General features: G+C 30.0%; 2 protein-coding genes across 4 annotated transcripts; one reads left to right on the forward strand and one right to left on the reverse strand.

Annotated features, from left to right (window-relative positions):
• The first annotated feature begins 357 nt into the window (after nucleotides 1–357).
• Nucleotides 358–5,724, forward strand: LOC145749030 (heterochromatin-stabilizing protein CFDP1-like). Its single transcript, XM_082565003.1, has 8 exons — nucleotides 358–573; nucleotides 1,367–1,439; nucleotides 1,782–1,878; nucleotides 1,976–2,106; nucleotides 2,201–2,290; nucleotides 2,541–2,634; nucleotides 2,890–2,975; nucleotides 4,676–5,724. Exons 1-8 carry the CDS (start codon nucleotides 507–509, stop codon nucleotides 4,767–4,769), a joined length of 732 nt encoding a protein of 243 aa, XP_082421129.1. The 5' UTR covers nucleotides 358–506; the 3' UTR covers nucleotides 4,770–5,724.
• Nucleotides 5,348–11,465, reverse strand: LOC145748994 (solute carrier family 28 member 3-like). 3 transcript variants are annotated; one of them, XM_082565000.1, is made up of 15 exons: nucleotides 11,138–11,465; nucleotides 10,420–10,568; nucleotides 10,207–10,298; nucleotides 9,889–10,078; nucleotides 9,387–9,528; nucleotides 9,113–9,304; nucleotides 8,778–8,919; nucleotides 8,381–8,526; nucleotides 8,129–8,259; nucleotides 7,770–7,938; nucleotides 7,588–7,656; nucleotides 7,044–7,263; nucleotides 6,791–6,889; nucleotides 6,547–6,661; nucleotides 5,348–6,388 (listed from the first exon to the last, which is right to left on the reverse strand). In XM_082565000.1, the coding sequence occupies exons 1-15, from the start codon at nucleotides 11,405–11,407 to the stop codon at nucleotides 6,286–6,288; spliced, it is 2,229 nt and encodes a 742-aa protein (XP_082421126.1). In that variant the 5' UTR covers nucleotides 11,408–11,465; the 3' UTR covers nucleotides 5,348–6,285. The 3 variants fall into 3 exon arrangements, with proteins under 3 accessions (XP_082421126.1, XP_082421127.1, XP_082421128.1); XM_082565001.1 differs by lacking the exon at nucleotides 11,138–11,465 and adding an exon at nucleotides 10,675–11,033; XM_082565002.1 differs by lacking the exon at nucleotides 11,138–11,465 and adding an exon at nucleotides 10,696–11,029.
• Between the last annotated feature and the right edge of the window lie 7,744 nt (nucleotides 11,466–19,209).

A 19,209-nucleotide genomic window follows, 5' to 3' on the forward strand; every position in this document is an offset into this window, starting at 1 on the left:
ACAAAATATCAAAAATAAATTGGTGCGACATGATAGGTAAGTTGTTAAAACCCCCGATTTGTGACGTCAGTAATAACACGTATTTCAGTTCAGTACAAAAGTTTACTCCTGCGTTTAACAGTTTTTAAAGGGTTGTTTAATTTTATTTTTATTTTAAAGTGTTAAGGACCTTGTTAACTTATTTTACATTAGGTTTGGTTTTATTTTGTTCCTTTTGAAGGGGATATTTTACCCCGTTCTTTTTTGTATTGTTCGATTAAAAGATATTTGGAATCACCATTTTTTATAATTATCCGCCCAAGCAAAATTTTCTACTACTCTCTGCCAGCTCTCTGGCAGAAAGATGGTGATATTGGAACAGGCAGAGCTTTTATCTGCTTATTAGTGCTTTATTTTTAAAATACCGATATATATGATTTTTTAATTTTCTCTTAATATTTTATACTTACAAGCTTTGACTACAAGTCTTGTTTATAGTTAAATTACGTTGTTAAACAATAACAATTATGTCTTCAAATGAAGAAGATTGTTCATCAGACAATGATGAAGATTATGTTCCAGATGCATCAGAAGGTGAGGTGTATTAAACAAAAAAAATTTTTTTTTATCATTTAGATAAAACTGTTTTGCATTGTGATTGTAAAACAATTTTATTACTGTCATGTTTAATGATTTTTTTGCTTTACTTGGTAACTTGATAAATATGATATTAAACAATACCTATTTAAGGCAATGTGTATTTAAATAATATTTTTCTATAAATAGACATTATATTTTTTTGGGGAAATATAAATATTGAATGCATCTTTCTTATTGCGTCAAAATTACAAGCTGCCAAACAGTTTGTGTCTAGCGCTCACTCTGGCAGTCTGGAAATTAAGGCAGTGTGCATTTACCAAATTTTTATGTGTAAAAAATGCACACCTAAAATTAGCGCTTTGCATGCCTGGTGTTTAAAAAACTCGCCTAAATACGAAAACATAAATCATGCATGCACGTATGGATCGATAATTTTAATACTGGCAGCATGGTGTAATGGAACCGGCAGCGTGGTGTAGTGGTAAGAACACTTGCTACTCTACATGGGTTCGTAGGTTCAACCCCCAGTGATCTCATGCTGTAGCGTCCTTGAGTAAGGCACTATAAATGGTATGAACTCCTGGTGAGTCATATATACCTCTTGCATTAATTATGTCTAGTGATGTCAAACATAAACTTTGTTTCAATGAATATTTGAAAATGTGCGTGTAAACAAATTTAATAACATTGAAAAAAATACAAAAGAATAAAAAATCCAATGATACTACACTGCAATGACACCATCCAATTAAGAAACTAAAAATAATTGTAAATCTGTTTTATTAAGCTAACAATGAAAGCGATGTTGCTGAAAATGAGGAAAGTCCAAAGGAACAAGTTATTGAAGACAATATGGTTGTGTGAGTTTTGTACAAAAAATTGTCATAAAAATATCTTAACTAAAGTTTATATAAATTGATATCATTTAATGCGTAAAATAAGTATTGTAACTTAACAGCGTGGTGTAGTGGTAAGAACACTTGCTACACCACACATGAGGTTACTCTATGTTTAAGTCACGCATTCAACTTTCCCACATCGAGGATAAAGATATAAAAAAAATAAAAAAAAACAGTTGAATGATATTCTAATTAAAAATTCAATAAAAATTTTGCAATTTTTAAAATTTTAAATAACTAAAGCGGTAATACTTTTTTTATTATATAACTTTTTATAAATTTTTAATTTTTATATCTGAATAGAAAAATTGAACACAAAGACAAGGTAGATGAGTTTTGGAATAGTATTCAAGCAAAAAGGAAAAATTCCAGCTCAAAAAGTTGTCAACAAATTAAAAAAGTTGGTATAAGTTTGTAAAAAATACGATTAAAATTATAGTTTAATACCAAATCTAAATTTGCTATAATCACTATATAATTTTTAAAAAAAATTTTAGGTTAAAAATATTTCTGAAACTATCAATAAAGATGACACAAAACAAATAAAAAACTTTACTTCTCCAATTTCTTTAAAACCTGATATGGTGACAATAACCAAGTTGTATGACTTTGCCGGGGAAGAAATTAAGTAAATAATAAAAAATGTTAAATTTATTCATATTTTTCTAAATTACAAATACAATTTTAACAAGTCATTTTACTACTATTTTTTTTTATTTAAGAGTTACAAAAGAAGTTAAAAAAAATTCTAAAGAGGCATTAGATCATTCAAAAGAACAAAAATCTTCTAATTTTACTCTGAATGACCATAGGTAATTTTAATAAAAAAGAATTTCTTAAAGTGATTAATATTTTATTTTGGGGAAAATATATATAAAATTGACAAATACAACAATATTTTTTGCAAAATTTTTTTTAAAGGTCCTTCTTTAGCTTATATTTTATTTTGTCAATTTTACAGAAGTTAAAAATGTTTACATTTCATTGGACCATATTGTTAATTTTAATTTTTAGTATCGTAATTTAAATTTTTAGTAAATATTAATTTATTTTATTTCAAAGTTTAAATAAAGTGAATATAAATAAAAAAAGATCTGGCGGTGGTATCGGAAATATTCTCGGCAAGTTAGGAAAGAAACCAAAACTCAGTACTTTAGTAAGTCAAAAATATAATGTCCTTATATTATACATAATAAAGATTTAAAAATTGTAGTGGGCAAAATGGAATAACTTGGGGGCCTTAAAAATTGCCTCAAAAAAGTATTTTATTGGCAGTGCCCAAGCACCATACTTTAGCAGCCATGCATAAAGTGACTAAAATAGGTGAAAAATATGTAAAAGTTTATTGCATATATACGATAAGGTAGTAAATTGATTTGTATTAATATAATTTTATGACTTAAATTTTTAGGAAAAATCAAAACTTGACTGGGACAATTTTAAGCAGGAAAATGATATTCAAGACGAACTAAACACTTACAATAAAGGAAAACAAGGGTAATTCATTTTTTTTTATTTTTGCGCATCAACGACAGTGAATAATAAGATAGGCTATATAATAAATATTACAATATTGCGAGGGGAAAAAATGACAAAATCAATTCAAAGATTTAAAACATGCCACAAATATTAATTTTAACATAAAGATGTAAGTATGTTATGGCATGGTTACCAAACCTAGTATAAATTAAATTAATAATAACTACCTATATAAGAAGAAAATACATTTTAAAGAAACACACACCAAAAATATAAAATAAAGAAGAGACAAAATAACAAAACAAAGTTGTACGAGAAAAAAAAAAGAAAGTTACGACACATTTTATTTATAATTATAGAGCAATTCTATCCCTGTCGATGGTAGTTACAGTGTAAACAAAAAATCTACAAAAAATAAATACATGTTATATAACTCAGTATGGCTCTAGTAGTGTGATAAAGGGACTAACCGAAACAAACCTACTTAAAGAATGTCCCAGAATGGCCTTTCACAACATATTTCACATACAAGGCACAAATATATTAGTTGGGGTTCACATAAATGTATGTTTAAAGTATTTTAAGAAAAGAAGAAAAGAATAAAATATATTGCATTGCTAGTTCAAATATAGATTGCATAGTTAACAAATTTGTGTCACAGAGTGTTGAAGTAGCTGGAGTAGCTTTAGTCCAAATTATTTGTTTAGAATGGTTAAAGAAATGTGATTAGGTGGGTGTTACCTTAAGGTATTTGATCTAAGGGCTCATTCTGAAAAAACAAAAATTTTTTAGCAGTAATAAGTTTTTAATTAAGGTAGTATTTACAGAATTTGTCAAAGATGATATTGTGTTGGTATTTCGACACTGGGTTTGGCAGAGTTTTGAAGAATAATTAAACAGGGAGGTATTAAAGTTGTTGCACACAGTGTAATTAATACCTAAAAATTTATTGTAAATTTTTTTTTATTGTAAATTTTTTTTTATTGTAAAATTTTTTTTATTGTAAATTTTTTGTAAATTTTTAGGTGCTGTTAAGGAAAAGTGCAATTAAAATGATTTAAGAAGTGATAAGATTAGCAAAAAATAAGATAAAAAAATTTGGTCACAAGTTAGGCATGAACTGTTGTTAGCATGGACTGCCTTTCAGAGCTACTAACTATTGCCCAGTGCCATTTTTGACGAAATTTTTTAACTATATTTGTCATATGTGATTTCCAATAGAGATTTAGGCTAATGATAAGTCCCAGAGATTTAATTTCATGAACTTTTTCAATGATTGTTTGCTTATGGTCAGATTTTTAAGTGGTTTGATAGGATGGTTGTTGCTTAGTTTAAAAATTATATATTTGGTTTTTCCGATATTAAGAAAAAGTTTGTGTGCAGAAAGCCAGTGTTGTAGATTTTTTCAATATTACCATTTAAAATAAAGTTTTCAGGGTTTTTATCAGTTAGTAAAAGGGTTGTGTCATCTGCAAACAATACAGGGGGAGATTTTAGCAGAGAGATGGAATGGTAATTTATGTAAAATAAAAATAGTAAAGATCCTAGTATTGGATCTTAGGGTACCATAAGTAATTTTATTTTTGTTAGTTTAGTTGATAACTGGCCATTCTTTACCCCAGTTAAAAATGTGTTTGGTAAAATATGTTTTTTTTAAATAACTATGTTTGCAAAAAAATTTATTTATGTTTCACAGATATTTTATTTATGTTTTACAGTTATTTAGAAAAAGTTTCTTTTCTCGAACGCACAGAAATTCGACAATTTAATCACGAAAAAGATGTGCGTTTAAGCAAATGTAGTCGACGGTGAAATCATTGTGTTATCACCATATCTTGCATTCATTTTATTACTTTTTATTTAAATTAGGCCTACTATGGGTTTCAACTTTTTTCATGTTGAAAAAGTGTCTTTATTTGATTTTATAAATCGTGTTACAAGAAATAGTAGCATTTGTTGTCAATGCGTTTTTTGTTTCTACGCCACAGTGTAGCTAAATTTAAGTTATTATTACTTTATGCTAAGATGTTTTTTGTTTTGTTTTTTAATGAAATTTGATTTTAATAGTATACTTTTCCTTTAGCATATTTACAATTAAAAAAATACAATGTTTTATATAAATTTTAAATAAAAAAATTAAGCCTTATTTAATTTTTATTGCAAAATTGCTGTTTGATATACTATACTATAGTTTAAGATATCGAATCCGAACTAATGTTGTGGTATTTGACATATTAGTTTTAGAATTACGATGATATTGTATTTTTTATCATTAATGTGTTATTTTCTCTAATCACTAACTTGCAGAGCGCAAAAAATTGTTGAAACATCTTTTTGAAGTTAAGTAAAACAAAATCTTTATTAAGCTGCTTTTAAATCTACATGATTAACTATAAACAAGGTAAGTTCTTGTAAACGAGTTTATTATTGCCAAAAACGCTTAACGAAAATCGTTATATTTTACTTACATTTACTTAATCAGAAAAAAATATTGTAATTTGTTATTATATATAATACCCAAATATAAACATCATGGCAAACTAAAGGTGAATACGAAAATTAAAAATGTTTAACAAAAAACTAGACGAATTTGCCAGCAGTTGAAGTTACAATTGAACTACTTTGAAGATATTAATCGACATAGAATGAGTTTAGTTTATTTGTTAGTAACAACAATACCCAGCGTACCAAATATTTAAAACTTAAAAAACTACTTTGAAAAAAACAAATTTTAGCAGTACGCAATACCATGATCGTTAAAATAAATATGTGTTTGTATACCAGTGTTCTATTTTATATAAAACCTACTCTAACATAAATATTAAAAAATCATTATATATACAAGTATTACAAAGTTTAATTTGCTTTAGTAAATTTTTTAACTAAATTGTTTTTTAAATAAAAAACATTATTTTCTTACACATTTGTTCACCAAACCAAAAGCTATTGGCCAGAAATTTTTACTATTTTGTACAGTAAATTTAGCAATTGTTGATACACTAATTTTAATAGCAACCTAAATAAGACAAAAATAACGTGCATATTTACGAAGGGTGTCACTGAAAATGTTTGCAACATGAAAAGATTTTGCTGTTAAATGCACCTGGAAATAGAGACAGAATTCTTGTTTACATAAAAAAATTAAGATGTTACCACTTAACACAGTAAAAATTAGTCAAAAAAGGGCTCATACATTAAAAGTACAACAATACAGGCAAATAAATTAAAAAACAGTATTTCTGTAAAAACTTCAAATTAAAATCAATAGTGGTTTGAAAATCATCACCGAAATATTTGGTTTTACCAACCAAATCACCTACCAACCACACTATAAACACACTGATGCTGTAAGTTCAGTACAATTCAGGGCATAAACTGCGGTGTTCCAATCATATGCATTACAGCAATTGCATGCACTTATACTTGAGCTTCTAAATAAACAAGATCAACTTTTGTAATAACAAAACCTAGTTTTGATAATTGTTTCTTTACAGTGGAATAATTGATCTATTATTCTTTAGAAGTACTTATTTTATATTTTGTATTTTTTTAATTATAAAATAAGAAAAATTTATAGAAAATCATTTACCCAAGACCAATTACAGTTAAGCAACACTGATATAGCCTGTTGGGATCAGTGTCAGTCCAATTTGTGGTAGCAAGCATACTATCACAATATATTGGGCGAGGAACATACAAAAATCCTAAAAGAAAAGATTATTGAAAATCGTTTCCAATAGCGACACCAAAATTATTATTAATGCAGATTTTTATTTTTTTCTGACAAATTAAACCATTCTAGATTGAATTTTATGCCTTTTATGAATTTATACCTGCCACACAAGCATTTAAAATGCTGACAAAAATTCCAGCAACCAAAGCTCTTATTACAATTTTTGCCATCTCGCTTTGCCTCTTTGGGGCCATGCTACCTACAAAACAAAATACCAAACTTTGTAATACACATGCTATTTACATTTTTCTAGTTAAAAACTAAACATTTTTCAAAAAAATTACAATAAAGGTATCACTATTACAATTTAGGCTTCAACAACAAAATCCAGTTTTAAAATACATTAAAATTACCTAAACCACCAAGCATAATTCCAAGTGATCCTATATTAGCGAATCCACACAAAGCATAAGTAACAATAGCCTCTGTTCTCTCATCCACCCACAGTACCTCACTTGTTACTGGGTCAACACGGGGTATCGTCCCAGCATCACGGTTATCTATTAACAATGCCAATTTTTCATATGCAATAAATTCGTTAAGAAAAATTTTTGTTCCAATAAGTTCAGCAGCCTGCAAGACAAATAAAAAAAAAAAAATTAATATTTGTTTTACCTGTCAGTTTACAATATGTAAAATAGTTGGTGTTAGTAGCGTTTAAAAATGTAATATAAAATAAAATGTATCCTAGTTATTAGTCACAAAACACAACTAAAGATAACATATTCGAAGACAAAAATGAAATAAATTAAATTAATATTTAATGTTTTATTTACCCAATCATTGTTATTTATTTAAGGCAAAAATACTTGCTCCTGTAGGATCCGTGTTTAGACAAGTATTGTGTAAATAATAAATTAATATTACAATGTTAAAACAAAATATCTTTTTTCTTACCTTAAAACAATCAGCCCAATCAATACCCATCAAAAAAGTCAAAGGCATAAAAATGTAAGAGCAAATAACCTAGATAAATAGACCAAAATTCTCATTAAAATATTGTATTTAGTGAAACAAATATCATTTGTTGAAAAAGTTTAAAAAAAAAAGCAAAAATAATTTTTTTAAAAGACCCTTACCTCAAAACTTAGTTGGGGGTAGTCCAGTAAACCACCAAACCAGTTTAAAAAACCATTTATAGCAGCAAGTAAAGACAGAAAGGCAATAAGATTAGCACCTATATTTAAAACAAGTGGAATTGCTTGTGAAGCTCCAACAAATGCTGCTTCAATTATATTACGCTGATCACTAAAAAACAACAATATGTTGTATTTAAAAACACATATATAATATCAATGTTAAATTATAAAAAATCGTAAAACAAAAATCCTAACGGTCTGTAACTGTTAAGCAACAACTAAGAAACACAAGGGTATTAAAAAAGTAAATGTATACATGACAACATAAATCATGTAGCAAAAATTATTCAACTTTTTACGTTTTTTCAAGGACAAGTCCACTTGTATTAGCAAATTTTGATTTTTTAGTTTCTGGATAACATAATTTGGAAACAGCCAAAGCACATGGTGCAGCCATTACACAGGCGGTAATAACATAAACAGCTTGGATCTAGTTAAAGATAAAAAAGTTTTTACTGTTACACTATACAAAACCTTGATTTTCAATTGATAATTTATATTAAAACAGATAAATTGATGTTATTGCAATATAATATTTAAAATTCAAATACCCCAAATCCCAAGTAGGCTCCTAACACACTTCCAGCAATAGTACCAAACCCTGCCGTCATAACTGCATGTAGTTCCGATGTTGTTAGATCATCAATGTAGGGGCGAATCAAAAGAGGTGACTCTGTTTGGCCCACAAAGATGTTTCCTTATTTAAAATAACAGAATAATTTAACTATAAAATCAACTGTTTATATATAAAGCTTATTTTCAACTAACTTTTTATTTGTTTATTTAGTTGTACAGTTATAAGAACTAAATTTTACACCAAACTAATTATCGACTCTTCCAAAGTTACCTCCATTGACCAAAATATTTTCTTAAAAATGCCCATTGAACCAGTACAATTTTATTTTCAAATTGTTAGGCTTATTTAATGTGTTTAATGAGGTGAATTACCTGCTGCAACCATAGATTCCGTGGCTGATGTACCAAGTGTAATTTGCATTAACCAACCAATTTTAAGTATAAGCCACTGCATTGCACCAAGGTAGTACATTATTGAGATAAATGCACTAAAGTATACAACAATTGGTAACACCTAGTAAGTAAACAAATAAATACATTAAAACTTTTTATGATTACCACAAGCACATGATTTACTTCAAAATTGTTCACTAGTTTATTTAATATTTTTTGTTTAGGAACCAAAAAGCGTTATTAGCAAGTAAACTAAAAATCACCTAATTATTTTTGTAAACACAGTGGAAAAAAAGTTTTATTTCTGCAATTACCTTAAAAGCGAAGTTGTGTTCTTCAAAGTTTTCCCCAAACACAAATGCAGCCCCGGCATCTACATAGTTTATAAAAGTCTGAGCGAATTCTCCAACCCAGTTAAAAGCATCGAAACCAGCTTGGGTGCGTAAAATAAACATTCCAAAACAAATCTGAATTAATAAACCCCACAACACAGGTCGCCAACGAACCTTAATAAATTATCCATTTTAGTGCATCTATTTAAATCAATCTCGGCTTTATATTTATTTTTTTTATATAGGTAATTTTTACCCGATCAGGATATTTTGAAGTTATAAATAAACCAAACAAAAACACCAAATAACCAGCTCCAGAAACCAGTTGCTCTGGTCTTTGCGATGTGTCCAAAGCAATCCATACTGCTAAGCCTGCTACAACTGCAGCAATAAAAATCCTTAAAAACAAAATAAATTTATTTAAAAGCGTTTGAATTGGTTTAAAATACATTAAATATGCCTCAGTAGTGGATTTGTTTCAATAATATATTATATTGGTAGTAATAATACTTAGGTTAAAATGATTTAATTGTTTTGAAAAAAATTTAACAATTTATCGCCATACCACATGAATCTTATGTCTGTATAACAAAACCAGCAGTTTTATTACATAAAAAAATATTTATATTTATAATATCCAAATCAACCAAAAAATAACTTTTTTAAAAAACTTTATTAATTTTAAATATATATAGCGTATATATAATATAGCCTATTTATGTATAGCCTATATAAGTTATTTTTAACAACCAATGTACCATTTAATCCAGTACATGTTTCTATTAAAATATTTTAGAAGTGGAAGACAACTCTCATAAATTTCATCTCCAAAACGATCTCGAATCTGTGCATAAATGTTATAACCAACAACTACACACCAAATTACAAACAAAGGTATTGCACGTTCAAAATTCCATACCATAGCCACTATCATGTAAGCAGTGATGCCTGAATTTAAAGTTAAACAAGGATAAAACAATTAAACTTTAGTAGAATTAGTTAATATCAAAAAAAATTTAGTGTAAATAATTGAATATCCAAGTTTTAAAAAATAAAATAAACAGTTTAGTACAAACCTAAACAAAACAAGATTGCTGTAATAACCAACAGAATTTTTTGATTTTTTGCAACAAAATCTTTAAAAAATGAAACAGGAAACACAATCGCACTAAAAAATTAAAATTTAGACCTACAGATGTTTTCAAGGCAAGTTTTTTAAATTTATTTAAAATTTAATATTAGAACTTTCAGTTAATGATAAACTAAAATATATATATAAATATTATCACCGTAACAAGGGATTTGCTTTGCCATGGGGTAATTCCTCATCATCTTCGTTTATTTCTTCACTGTGCTTAAAGTCCAAGGATTCCTCATCTTTTTCTTTTATTAATTTTTTCTGACTGATTCCAACAGCATCTAAGTCTCCGTCATCAGACTAAAAAATTAATACCATGTTTATGTAAAACAATTTAAATATGTAAAAAACATTTTTTTAAAGTTTTTGTTAACAGTTAATCAAATTATGTTTATAATGTTATAACTTTTTTCTGTAAAGTGAATACCACATAAACTTCAGGTTGATAATTTGTATTTAACGCTGCTGGGTTATCAATTGTCATTTTTTTTAAATCTATTTATTTTAACAGTTTAACATAATTCTGTTTGACACGTCTAACCCACTCATATAATTTTTTTACAATCTATCTAATCACAGTTTTTGCTTGCACAGAAAGTAACAAGTGCTGTTATGCATACAGAAAAATTGAAGTAGGCAATCACTTCGAGCTCTATTTTTGTTTTTTTAAAGAAACTCAATAGTCATGTAACAACCAACTTAATTTCCTGTTATTCAACTTAAATAAATTGGATAAAAACCAAACAAAACTTGCTTGATTTACTAGATATAAAATATCATTTTGTAAATATGGCATTAGTAAACAGAATAGCGAGGAAATCAGTTAAAACAACAAACTTTATAATAAAATGAACTAATTCAAACCTAACCCCATTAGAAGAGCCAGTTTCAAAACCAGACGTTTCAACAATACTGCTTCCATTTCCACTTTTAATGAAATCTCTTTCACTTAATGCGGTACTATTTAACAAAGGTGTTTGGGAGTCATTGTGGTCAACACCTTTTAAGCATAAGTCTTCTACGTCTCTAACTAAATCTGCAGAAGCAGTAAAATCGATCTGAAGCACAGAATCTCTCTTATGTGAAGGAACTGGCCCAGGTATACTCTTTCGTTTACAACTGTTTCGTCTTTCAGACATATTTTAAATAATAAATTAATACACTTTATCTAATATTTAATTTTTTAACAATAAAATTATAATACAAAACTAATTTAAATTAAACATATAACACTTAAATTAAACATATAACAGCGTAAAAACAGTTGATAACTAGCGCCAAAATGAACAACAAAATTAACGAATTTTCGCGCACTTCGTTTGCCGGTAAATTTACTATAAAAAAACGTCACGGGCCACGTGGTCGGACTCAATGAGGGGATTTTTGGCGTTACACACTCAACAAAACAGTTTTACTTTATTTTTACTATTTATATATTTAAAAATTGTATTATTTAATAAAAAAAAAACATATTTTTAAAGTTTTGTCAATTTTAACTGCGATTTAATATTTCAGAGGCATTTTTTACGAAACACTTTTTTTTAACTCAATTTATACCACAAGAAATAATTTATTATTATACGAAAAAACACGATTGGCTCAGTAAAGTGGGTGGTGAATTACCCGCGTATGACGCATAAAGCAACGCAATTGGTTGGCAAACGGAGGGAAATTGTTTTGCAGATTGTGTTTGGCGCTAGTTTAATCGGCTCAAAAATATTTGCCCTGATTACGTCACAGGAAATTAACAATACAAAAGGGAATTGGTTGATGAATTGTCAGTATGTTAAAATCACTAAATCGGCGACATAAAATGATTAGAGTCTTAAAATGATAATGTAGAAATTTATAAACATTAGCATCAGTGAATTGAAATATTTAAAAAATCATCTGTATAAGCTATTTAAAAATGTTGTTTTTTTTCAAAACAATGTATAAGAAACAGGCTTCACACTAAAATTAATTTGGCAAAATATGTTGTTGTTCAAAATCGTCTAATTGTTTCATGTTACAATTTTTAAAGGTTCGTATGTCTGCCATATATATTATTATGTATGCGACGTTAAGCTTTACTATATAGTTTATTAAGAACATTTAATTAGCTTGCAACAAGAACTTTAGACAAAATTGACATTTGAAAAATCGAGCGCCAATTACGATTTAATATTAACGTTTTTTGGTAAAGTTAAGTTTATTCAAATTACTAATTAGTCCAAGTTGACAGTAGCTTGTTCACTTTGAAAAATCTTATTTTTTTAGGCTAAAATAGTATATATGTGTTCGTAGTTCGACGAGATAGCACCCAGGCATTTAATTAGTTTACCAGGCACTATGGTCATCAAGGACGCGTACCATGTAAAGATCGCAGTCTCTTGTGTTTCCTGGCTCGCATAATATTTCGGTAATGGAACAAGGTTTAAAGTGACGGTCACTTGCGCCGTGAGACTACTGTTGTGGTTAGGCTTCGCGAACATAGAAATACTATAAACACAGTTGTTGGTATGGTAACGGTTAGGTTTTTCGCATTGGCAGAAACCACTACACCATGGTTGCCATGACTATTGTTAAAACGAAAGTAGTATCCCATAATTTTTTTTTTGTTTGGACCTTGTTCTTTAGCAAAACATCGTCGCCGATATTAAAAACACAGTTGTCTTATTCTTAGGTTACATTTTAACAATCACGTAAAAAGTTACCCAATAGCCTGTGAGAACAAAATAATGTAACACGTTTGTATATCTTTTTATATGTTAGCTTTTATAGGTTGCAATTATTGAATTTAATTCACAAAAAAAGGTTAACTTGGACACAATTTTTAAACTTCGTTATGATAAAAAAAAGTGTTCCTTCTGACAGATATAGTTTTGTACTTGACAAGCCGCTTAATACATCAATTTAATTTCATTTATTAATATCGTCACTACAGGGTTCGAAAGGTAATAATCGTTTTTTATGTGGAAAAAAATATGAGCCAGCTCTTTTGGTAGATAATTCAAAATCTTTTGGAAAATATTGTTTGTTAAATATCTCCAAGGAACCCTTAATACGATCCACGACAACTTATTGTGTGGTAGAAAAGGTCTTAGTTAAAACATTGTTAGCGAATATAAATACTTCGTTTAGGGAAAAGTGTATAAGTACGATTTTGGCGCCCCACTTAAACAAGTCGCCCAAGGTTATAATGAAGTATTTCACCCCTGCACTCAAATTGAACAAAAAGTATAACAAATGGCTGAGAAAGGACAAAATAAGATTATTTTTCTATGGCTGCCAGCATATGAACGACGACGATGACGTCGTGCGTCACGTGACTCGCGAGCGTAGGGATTTTCCCTATTTACAATATTTATCTTTAAATTTCGATATCTCAAAAACTAATTAACCAATATTTTTTTTAAAATGGTATCCACGTGCAAGCTGGAAAAATTCCAACATAATTAAAAAAAGAAACTCTGTGACCGAACCATCTCTTGAAGCATAATGTACAACGTAGTATTCTTTCGGCATTCCTTACTTGGCCATGTTTTTTCGACTAAGCTAGCCAAGAAAATGTTAACAACTTACTTGTTTTTGTGTTAAACTACATGCTGGGATATATTCCACAATTTAGCATCACTGTTTAAATGGTCACTGCAATTTCATTCAAAGTTATGCAAATCTTTCGGGTCGACTGAAAATGAGGGAATGGAAATTGAAGGAACGGAAAATGAAGGAACGGAAAATGAAGGAACCGGAAAATGAAGGAACGGAAAATGAAGGAACCGGAAAATGAAGGAACGGAAAATGAAGGAACGGAAAGTGAAAAAAAGAGTAGCGGAATCCTAAAAAAATAAAACGCGGAAATACTGTTGACTGTTTATTTAGGTTTACTGTCATTTTTTTGAGAACTGATAAGCGATAATGAGTTAATTTTTATTATCCCAGCATACCCTAACCCTCTTCTATAAAATGCCCGTTTATTTCTAAAATAATATCGACTTAAATACAAATAAATAGTCAACGGTATTTCCGCGTTTTATTTTTTTAAGATTCCGCCTCTCCTTTTTTCAATTTCCGTTCCTTCATTTTCCGGTTCCTTCATTTTCCGTTCCTTTATTTTCCGGTTCCTTCATTTTCCGTTCCTTCATTTTCCGGTTACTTCATTTTCCGTTCCTTCATTTTCCGGTTCCTTCATTTTCCGTTCCTTCAATTTCCGTTACTTCATTTTCCATTCCCTCAAATTCCGCGTCCCCAATCTTTCAATATCCCAAAATTTACGGCCTCGGCAAACTTTTCAATAATACATTTCTTTAAATTGATTCGTTTGTAGCAATAAGCATATTTTTAATAAAAATTTTAAGAACTTGCCCTTATCGGTACAAAAATAAATTTTCTCATTAGTTAGGTTACAGCAATCAGAGCATTAAATGCAAGCGTAAAATAATAGCTTAAGGTATGGTAGAAGCACACTGTCACAAAATACAAGTACTACGATTTTAATACAACGCTATCAAAATTCCAATATTTGTTTTATACCTTTCTTGTGGCTGAACAACCTGCTAAATAACGGTTGTAATTTTGGCGTATGTGTTCTTTAATTGCATTGTTAATAAATAATCTGTTATACACCGGGCTCTGTCCTTGTTTATAATTTTACGAAAGGGTTAAGGTAAACGGCCACGGCAGTAACCAATGAAAATGTTTTAATATACGTTTTTAAAGAGTATTTTAGCTGCCATTAATTTATGTGATTTACGATAATAGGACTAACCTTTTTTGTTTTCTTGTGGTCATCAATGTCAACATTACTCGCCTGCAAAGTAAACACCATTAGTTTATGCAATTCGTTAAAAAAATATTTTATTACTAACTGTGGTTAAATTTGCACCAGGTATTGCGTAATTTAAAAAGAAAAGTTCTTTTAGACCAACATACCGATTTCCCGTTTTTGGGTAATTTTTGTTTTTCTTGTGGTGATTTGGCATCTTCAATTGTTTCGTCCTTAAAATTAACTTAGAGTTTACTTTTTAACTACTTTTAACTGATGAAAACAACTTGAGTGCGCTAATAAAACAACATAGTAAAACTTTTCCACGCTATAAAATAGTAAGCGAATAAAATGACTTGGAATGTTAAATGATAGTAAAAACATTTTTAGGAACATTTAGTAGTTTTAAATTTGTAGGTAAAAAAGGCTGTTTTAAAATTATAGTATATCGATTTTTGAAGGTTAAAATTATTTTTGTATTTTTGGTAAATAATTATTTAGAAAACAATAAAATCACTTAAATGAGCCCAAGCAAAATTTAAACCTATACCTGCACGTAACAGTCGTTATTTACTCCTGTCGGTTTGGTTTGAACATCTGAGCTAAACGAAGTTTCTTTTCCTGATGACATATTTTTGTAAAAAAATACTGTTTAAACAACAAAAAACAAATAAGTTTCCCCTTAAAAACTAGCTAAAAGCTGTAAAAATGCAACGTCACGTACTAGAGAACAATATTGCAAAATAATAAATGTCACCCATCTACCTTGATTTAAATTTGTTTCACGTCAATAAGTAACTAGTAAGCTATGCAAACTTACTTTATAAGATCGTTCGCCCGTAAATATTTGCTGAACTGCTTTGCGACAAACTTAAAGAGATGGTTCAGTCGCAGAGTTTCTTCTTTAATTATGTTGGAATTTTCCCAACTTGCACGAGGATATCATTATTTTAAAAATTGGTCAAGTAGTTTTTGAAATATCGGGATTTAAAAGTAATAGGGAAAGAGTTTGTAAGCGTTTTTGGCTGGTAACCTTTCAAAATTAACAAGATAACCTTAATTTGTAAGAATTTTTTAAATACAGCCTACTTAATTAAAAATACTTTAAAAGAAAAAAATGCTTTTTATATTAAGTTTGTTTTCTGCAAAAAAATTTAAAAAAAAATACAACAAACGGCTCAGAGAGGACAAAATAAGGTCATTTTCTTATGTCTGCCAGCATATGATCTTACGACGATGACGTCGTGCGTCACGTGACTCGCGAGCGTTGGGACTTTCCCTATTACTTTTAAATCCCGATATCTCAAAAACTACTTGATCAATTTTTAAAATAATGATATCCTCGTGTAAGTTGGAAAAATTCCAACATAATTAAAAAAGAAACTCTGCGACCGAACCATCTCTTTAAACAATTGGTTAATAAAGTAGGATTTGAATCGACGTTTTTTAAACTTGTTCCTTTAGATAAACCTTTGTGGCTAAAATTTTATTATTATTATCGAAGCCTATGTGTTTTATTTTGCACGCGTATCAGTGCGTTTTGCCTTTTCCTTTTTTTATGTAGCGTTTTAGTGCGCTTCCTTCGATTTTGTCATCATTACTTTAAGTTACCCTTTTGACTTTAAAGGCTACATTGGTGACCCCAACGCTTAGAAACGTCAAGAAAATGAAAGAAGAAAATGCCGTTGCGCTTAAGTTACCAAACTTTTGGTTGTTCCATCCTGGGGTTTGGTTCCAACAAGCTGAAGCACAGTTTGAGTTGAGAAATATCGTTACCGACCAAACAAGATATTTATACGTTGTGGGTGCATTAGACCAGGAAACCGCACTTCGTCTTTTTGATTTCCTTGAAGATCCGCCAACCACTGGAAAGTATGACGCCCTCAAAGCGTCTTCTTGGAACATTTAGCCTTTCTTCACAAGAAAGGGCGTCGAGAATTCTAAACATGCCTGCTTTGAGGGATCGCAAACCTTCCGAATCGATGGATGAAATGTTGGCTCTCTTAGGAAATCACAAGTCTTGTTTTCTTTTTCAACATATATTTTTGCAGCTTCTACCTGAAGATGAGCGTATGGTTTTAGCCGACAGTAACTTTGAAGATCTGCGTAAACCTGCGCAACGTGCAGACGCAATCTTGCCAACAAAAAGCGCCCCTTCTTTTTCTTCTTATGCGGTATCTAAAACCGATTCTAAAAAAAATCTTTGTTTTTATCATCGTTGATTTTGCAAAAATGCTAAGAAATGTATCCCACCATGTCAATATTCGGAAAGCTAGAAAGCCGATTGTTGTCTGTAGCAGCAAACGGCAAGCATAATAACCTGTTTTTCCTAGAAGAAAAAGTATCTAAAATAAAATTCTTAGTTGAGTCTGCGGCCGAAATAAGCGTTATCCTACCAACAAGATTTAAACGCTAAGAAAAACAAGAAAAAACCTCTTATCGCTGCTAATGGTGGAAAAATACAAACTTATGGTTCAAAAATCATGTGTCCACTTAACTACTTGCACATTTAGATGGAAATTTGTTTTTGCTAATGTCATGAGACCATTATTAGGTGCTAATTTCATTCGCGAACAGCCCTTATTTGTAAATTTAAAAGGTCGGAAGCTTCTTAATATTTCAAAACCAACTTTATTACAAACAAACTCATCATACGACACGTTAATAAAAGATTTTTGTGATATAACAATACCACGTTTTAATGAAGGCACTACACACACAAAGTCAAGCATTAAATCTCAACAACTGGCCCTTCGGTGCATGCTTGAGCGCAACGATTGTCGCCAGAAAAAAAGGAAATTGCAAAACATGAGTTTTCTAAAATGCTGAATTTAGGAATTATTCAACGATCACCAAGTCCTTTATCCGATTCCCAATATTCAAGATTTCACTTCTCAATTAGATGGATTTTCTGTTTTTTCAAAAATTGATCTAATAAGAGGGTATCATCATGTACCAGTAGCTTTAGAAGACATTCAGAAGACAGTTGTCATCACCCCATTTTTAGGTTTATTTGTTAATGTAAAAAATGTCATTTTGGCAATACCCAAATTAATTTTTTGGGACATCAAGTTAGCCGGAAGAAAATTATTCCATTGTCAGACAAAGTAAAATCGATCCTAAATTTGCAACCACCAAATACCATTAAAGGTCTTCAGGAGTTTGCTGGTATGATCAACTTTTATTTTCGTTTTATTCCGAATGCTGCTCGTATTATGACTCCAATTTATAAACAGTTAGCTGGAAAGCCATCGAAGTTGAAATGGGATCCACAGTTACAGTCCGCGTTTGATCAAGCAAAGGCTTTTCTTGCGCATTGTGCCATGTTGTATCATCCCCGCGCTAATGCCAAAACTGTTTTAACTGTGGACGCTTCACAAAAAGCAGTAGGTGCTAATTTACAGCAATTTATCGACGGCGATTGAAAACCCCTCGCATTTTTTAATAAACACTTGAGGCCGACGGAGGAAAAATATGGTACATTTGACCGAGAACTTTTGGCAATTTATCTGGCGGTGCGTCATTTTCGTTATTTTTTTCAAGACCGAATTTTTACAATTTATACTGATCACAAACCTTTAATTTTTGCTTTTTTTAAAAGCCTCTGATCCCTGGCCCAGTCGACAGCAGCCGGATTTATCTGCTATATCCGAATATTCTACAGACATTCAACACATCAGCGGAAAAAGTAATATTGTAGCAGATGTTTTGTCGCCGGCCAATATATCCAACGTTAATCCAACTATTGATATAAACTATAAACTTTTTGCTGCGGATCAAATGGATCCAGAAGTACAAAACTATGACACGAAGCTTAAATTAGCCGACGTCACATTTGAAAAACAAGCTTTTTCAATCCTTTGCGACGTTTTGTCCCCGCCCTATATTGTTAAACCCCGCCCTATATTGTTCCTTTAAAGTGGCGTAAAAAAGTTTTTCATATAATTCACGAACTTTCACATCCAACTATACGAACAACGAGAAAGTTAATAAGCTCCAAGTTTTTTTAAAATGAGCTTAATAAAGACGTTGGAATGTGGACAAGACAGTGTATATCTTGCCAGAAATTCAAGATGCAAAGGCATGTTCACGCTTCACTAGTTGAATATCCTGAAACCCAGAATCGTTTTTGTGATTTAACATTGACATCGTTGGACCACTTCCGCCCTCCGACGGCCATGTTTACGTTCTTAC

The sequence above is a fragment of the Corella eumyota genome, chromosome 1, assembly GCF_963082875.1.
Source record: "Corella eumyota chromosome 1, kaCorEumy4.1, whole genome shotgun sequence".
NCBI classification, from domain to species: domain Eukaryota; kingdom Metazoa; phylum Chordata; class Ascidiacea; order Phlebobranchia; family Corellidae; genus Corella; species Corella eumyota.